The sequence below is a fragment of the Sardina pilchardus genome, chromosome 2 (assembly GCF_963854185.1).
Source record: "Sardina pilchardus chromosome 2, fSarPil1.1, whole genome shotgun sequence".
Classification (NCBI taxonomy): domain Eukaryota; kingdom Metazoa; phylum Chordata; class Actinopteri; order Clupeiformes; family Clupeidae; genus Sardina; species Sardina pilchardus.
In genome coordinates, this window is record NC_084995.1 from 30,494,266 (window position 1) to 30,500,839 (window position 6,574).

A 6,574-nucleotide genomic window follows, 5' to 3' on the forward strand; every position below is an offset into this window, starting at 1 on the left:
CAAGACCGAGTCTTTTTGATTAGGCAAGACCGAGACGAGACCAAAAGGGGGAAAAAGTAGATTTTCATGATTTACTACTTACATTTTACATTATCTACCAAACTTCTTTTCTCAGCTGGAGTCCAAATTTAGTATTGCATGATGTCAACATTTCATTACAGTAAAGTTAAAGGTGTTGAATTGTGGTTCAAGTAACTAAATGTAATTACTGCTGATTGCTCACTCATCCAGAGGTATGCATTGGAATGACCGTAGGTCAAGCTACTTCAACCCTCTCCAGAATAACTGTACCGTTTAGACAATGATTGTATTCAAAACCTTTGCACAGCACCATGGAATATATTCCAATGCCAGTCAATATTATTTTTATTAATATAAGAATATGTGTAATGGTCGATATTGTAGAATATACCATGAAATACACAAATTCCTTCCAATGTAGGCCGAGTATTTTTACTTTCAATTTCGAGACTAGATCAAAAATGGTCTAGAGACCGGACACGGACACGAGTACAACACCACATAGTATTACTCGGAGGATGGCTGTTGAAATGTTGGCAGGACAGGGGCATGCTGGCGGTAATCATGTCACTCTCAACAAAAAAAAAATGGGTATGAACTTCAGAGCTTCAACTTCACAGTGGTGAGATCAGAGACATGACGTCCACCACAGCTGACCTGCTAATGGCTGTGCTGTATGCTACTGTAGTAGCACCTGCAACAGTCACAGCGGGCCTCCTTTGGCAAGAAGACCTCCGGCATGCTGAGATGTGTTGTTGCTCAAAAGAACACAACTAAATCAGACTGCAGAATCAGTTGGGTACCATTCAGGTGTCCAGATTTAATACAGTGAATGACCATCACAAAAATGGAAGAATAGGTTATCTGGAAAAATCACATCTGGCAAAACAGGACTTAAATGAATAGGAAAAGAAGACAACAACATACATAAATGAATAGAAAAAACAACAAAAAAATGTTTTTATGGTTCGGTGTCTTTACACACCAAACCTTTGGGGCATTATTATGGAAATCTATGTCTTGACTCTTCCATGTGAATGTGGTTAAAGGCATGACTGGTAAACTACTGAAAGCCCAAAGTGATTGTCCTTTTCTACATTGTTCACCTACAATGGAAACTGATAGCTGCTTCGTACAACTTGAAGGAATGAAATGTCTGTGGCATCCGTGATTTGTCACATTGGCAGCTGATTAAAGAGCAGCAACTAATGACATTCGCCAGTCTTCACACCAGCAAAATGACCCTCACAGTTTCTCATCCTAAAATGGATTTACATGTAGCCTACTGTAAACTCATGCACATTTTTACTGCTCTTTAGTTATGTTGATTTGCTTTGTATTATCCTGTTTACACTGTAGTGTATGTTGCGTGTGGTGTCTTAAGCTGCTGGGAACTCTACAGATGATAGTGACTGGTTGTGACGTTCATTTGACCAGATGGTGATATAGATGCAACTGCACTTCCTTGCTACACTTCATTTTGTGTTACAGTGAAACAGATTGCATATCACTGATATGAAGGCAGATGTAGCAGTGCCTAGAAACTACTGTCAAAACAGACCCAGGGCTGATAGACAGGAAATGATCTGTGCCCGAAAATTATCAAATACATTCAAAGGCAATTTAGCGAATAGCCTTTCTTGATATCATACATGGCCGAGCTCAAGCCTGAATTCAGGCACCACGCCTGAACTCTATCAGGCCTGCAGACCATGTGAGATGCAAGATTCTGAGAATAAAATGTGCAACTACAGTGCTTCATCTTCATATTAACTAACTGCAATAGGTGGCTGGTCCTGTCTGCTAGTTCGGTTTTGCGTGCATAGCCTTAGTGATGTGACGAGACCACGTATGTTAAGAAGACCAAGTTGAGACAGTCGTTACAGGGTCAAGACTGAGTTGAGACCGAGTCTTTGAAGAGGCGAGACAAATGGGGACCGAGTTGCCGAGTTGAGACCGCATCGAGACCATCCAAAAAACAAAAAATGAGTAGATTTTCATGATTTACTTACATTTCACATTGTCTACCAAACTTCTTTTCTCAGCTGGAGTCAAAATGTAGCATTGCATGATGTCGACATTTCACTAAAGTTGAAGATGTTGAATTGTGGTTGAAGTAGCCAAATGTAATATTTACCAGAGGCATGCATTGGAATGACCATACATGTAGGTCAGGCTACTTTAACCCTCTCCAGAATAACTGCCCTGCCGTTTAGACAATGATTGTGTCTTTCAAAACCATTGCGCAGCACAGCATAGCAAGAAGACTTCCGACATACTGATATGTGTTGTTGCTTAAGAGAACAAAACTAATCAGACTGCAGAATCAGTTGGGTACCATTCAGGTGTCCAGATTTAATACAGTGAATGACCATCACAAAAATATTACAAAGCCATGGAAGAATAGGTTATCTGGAAAAATCACCTCTGGCAAAACAGGAGTTTAAAAAATAAATAAATAGAAAAAAAACAAAGAATGTTTTTATGGTTCAGTGTCTTTATACACCAAACCTTTGGGGCATTATTATGGAAATCTATGTCTTGACTCTTCCATATGAATGTGGTTAAAGGCATGACTGGTAAACTACTGAAAGCCCAAAGTGATTGTCCTTTTCTACATTGTTCACCTACAATGGAAACTGATAGCTGCTTCGTACAACTTGAAGGAATGAAATGTCTGTGGCATCCGTGATTTGTCACATTGGCAGCTGATTAAAGAGCAGCAACTAATGACATTCGCCAGTCTTCACACCAGCAAAATGACCCTCACAGTTTCTCATCCTAAAATGGATTTACATGTAGCCTACTGTAAACTCATGCACATTTTTACTGCTCTTTAGTTATGTTGATTTGCTTTGTATTATCCTGTTTACACTGTAGTGTATGTTGCGTGTGGTGTCTTAAGCTGCTGGGAACTCTACAGATGATAGTGACTGGTTGTGACGTTCATTTGACCAGATGGTGATATAGATGCAACTGCACTTCCTTGCTACACTTCATTTTGCGTTACAGTGAAACAGATTGCATATCACTGATATGAAGGCAGATGTAGCAGTGCCTAGAAACTACTGTCAAAACAGACCCAGGGCTGATAGACAGGAAATGATCTGTGCCTGAAAATTATCAAATACATTCAAAGGCAATATAGCGAATGGCTTTTCTTGACATCATACATGGCCGAGCCTGAATTCAGGCACCAATGAAATGTCTGTGGCATCCGTGATTGTCTAATTGGCAGCTGATTAAAGAGCAGCAACTAATGACATTCGTTTTCCATTATGGTAATGTTGCCCACAGGCAACGGTTTTATAAAAATAAAATTGTGTATATATATATATACAGTATATATATATATATATATATATATATATACAGTATATATATAAAATCTTCAATAAATTTGTTGAAGTGACTATTTCTAAGCAGGAAAAACATTGCAATCTATTTTGCCCATTCAGATCATAATGCGTATCACAGAGGGTTAATATGGATGTTTCTATGTTCAACCATATGCGCTTATCTTGCATAGAGGAAGGAGAGGTCAGCAACAGAAGCAAACACTGCTCATCACAGAGCATTGAGACCGAAGCAAAGCAAGCATCTTCTGAAAGGTAACACTTCCATATACTGTATGAATTAAATCTCACATCGATAAACACACAAATGTCAGATTTACTACAATCAAGTAATCTAATAGATTAAGTCTGCTAAAAATGTATTTATCACCTCAGGAATGCACTATGTAAAATTGTGTTCCACTAAAAGTTCTATCTGTGTGGTTGTTTTTTTTGTACAAAATGCCATCAGATTGTCTCAACCTGTTTTATTTACATTACATTTTAAAGGACCTATAATTAAATATCTACACCCTTTTGACCTATAACCATGGATACCCTGAGATTTACACTATATTATTTTGCTGTACTGTGTTATAATCAATTCAATCTAGTCTACTGGATAAGTTGTTTATATATACAGTATTATATATATATACAGTATATATACAGTATATGTGTGTGTGTGTGTAGAAAACTTTTGGGAACACTTTACTTGAAGGTATCTATAAGAGTGGCATGGCACTGTTGTCATTACAAAAACTGAATGACACTAAATGACAGAAGCATAATGTCATGAATGTTTATGGCTTGTTTATAATATTTATGACATGTTCATGACAGTGTCATGTCACTCTTATGTACTGTAGACACCTTCAAGTAAAGTGCAACCAAACTTTCAATGAAACTGATTTTCTAATGAGAAAAGTATCTACTGCTAAAGTGATGGACAATGTGGTGTTCAAGACTACTAAATTCATCATTGCTGTCTGTTTGCAAGACATGAACATCATGGATAAAGATGCAAATTAAATATTCTGTTCATCGTACCTCGATGAATAGGAATTGAACAAATATGATAGATATACATAAATATTTTATAATAAATTAATCTGGTCTATTGGAGTAAAAAAAAAATAGAAAAATATATTTTCTGCAAGTGTTGAACAATGTGGTGTTAAAGACAACTAAATTCATCATTGCTGTCTTTTTGCAGGACTGAAACACCATGGAGAAAGTAAATGAAACATTCTATGTATTTAACGAATCTGAATATGAATATGAATATGAGTATGAGACTAGACCACCTGCTGGTCCCATGCGTGATGCACTGTGTGATGCTCTGTGTGTTTTTGTCCTGACATCAAACATCATCATCTTCATTCTGGGCATTGTGGGAAATGGCCTTGTCATTTGGATCATTGGCGTAAAGACAAAACGCACGGTCAACTCCTCATGGTACCTGAGCTTGGCAGCGTCTGACTTCTTGTTCTGCACGACTGTCCCTTTCAACGGTGTCTATATGGCAACTGGACACTGGCATTTTGGACATTTCATGTGTAAGTTCGTATCTGTGGCCTTCCCCCTTAACCTGTACAGCAGCATTTTCCTCCTGCTTGTCATCAGTGTGGACCGCTGCATGTGTGTCGTATTTCCTGTGTGGACTCAGAACCACCGGACTCTGAGGAAGTCTTCTGCCATCATCACCCTGGTCTGGACTGTCTCTACACTGCTAGCTCTACCCTTCCTATTTTTTTATACCACACAGACTATAAAAGATGATACCATGTGCATCGATGATTACACATCATTTTCTCGTAAAATTGTGGTGTTTATTTGTTTTGTATCTGGACTTGCCGTCCCTCTGATGGTCATTGTGATCTGCTACTCTATTATTATGCTGAAGTTGAGAGCCAATCGTACTATGAGATCCTCCAAACCCTTTAAGGTGATGACCGCTGTCATAATAACATTTGTGATGTGCTATCTTCCTTTGTTCATCTTTCAGCTGCTGTCAGTCTACCATGTGTTATATTCTCCTACCCTGTTGAAGACAGGGATTCAAGTAACAATCACCATAGCCTATGTCAACAGTTTCATGAACCCAATTTTATATTCATTCATGGGTCAGGACTTCAGGAATAAATGCCTGATGTCTGTTCTTTCAAGGATGGAAAATGCGTTGCAAGAGGAAGGCTGTCCATGTCAAAATCAGGCTCTTGATATCGGCTTGCGTGTCGTGCCTAACAAAGCCCCTTAGCTGTTCTAAAACTAGTGTAAACTACGGCCTCTCGGGGCTCATTGCTTACACATTCATGTGACTTAGCAATACTCTCTACAGAAGTCATATTAACCCATTTCAACTGTCTACAAAAGAAATCATATGTATAAGGCTCTAAAACTGTTACTAGGGCAGGGGAATTCCCCAATACTCTTTCGGTAAATGTTGAAGTAATAGAGTGTTTCAATGAAATGTGTGGAGTGTCAAATGTTCTGAGTAAATTGTCACATGAGCAGAGCTGTTTACTTCTTAGTTGCACCTTGACTGCCTCAAAGTACAAGCACACACACAGACTCACACACAGACATACACATACACAAACACACACAGACATATACACTCTCACACATGCACACACACGTACACAGACACACACACACACACACACACACACACACACGCACACACACACACACAGCTGAAGATGGGCAGGTCATTCATTTTCCAACATGACATTGATCCTAAACATACTGCCAAAAGAACAAAGCAGTGGCTTAAGGATAGGAGGGTGAATATCCTTGAGTGGCCAAGTCAGAGCCCTACCCCTTAAATCCTACAGAAAATCTGTGATTGAATTGAAGAGAGCAGTCCATCGTCGTTCCCCACAGAATTAGACTGAATTTGAACAATTCTGCAAGGAAGATTGAGCAAATATTCCCCAATCTAGGTGTGCAAAGCTAATAGACATAACCAAAACATATTGATGGATGTAATGAAAGCAAAAGAAAGCTCTACAAAGTATTAAATCAGGGGTAGATGACTTTTCCAAACCGGTTATTCTAATTTTTCATTTTATTTTGTTAATTTTCAGAACTGTTGTCTTTTAGTTTTTTTTCATAATTTTGATGTTGCACAGCTAAATTTGTAAATAAAACTGTAAAAATATTTTTATATGGGTTTTGATTTCAGACTGTAAGACAAAAAAAGTAACTATTTC

General features: G+C 38.3%; 1 protein-coding gene across 1 annotated transcript; it reads left to right on the forward strand.

Moving 5' to 3' along the window:
* The first annotated feature begins 4,605 nt into the window (after positions 1 to 4,605).
* LOC134099107 (N-formyl peptide receptor 2-like) lies at positions 4,606 to 5,616 on the forward strand. Its single transcript, XM_062551852.1, has one exon. It carries the CDS (start codon positions 4,675 to 4,677, stop codon positions 5,614 to 5,616), a length of 942 nt encoding a protein of 313 aa, XP_062407836.1. The 5' UTR covers positions 4,606 to 4,674.
* Positions 5,617 to 6,574: the final 958 nt, after the last annotated feature.

Excerpts from the sequence above, each read along its gene's own strand:
- LOC134099107 (XM_062551852.1), top strand. The coding sequence starts at position 4,675 with ATGCGTGATGCACTGTGTGATGCTCTGTGTGTTTTTGTCCTGACATCA.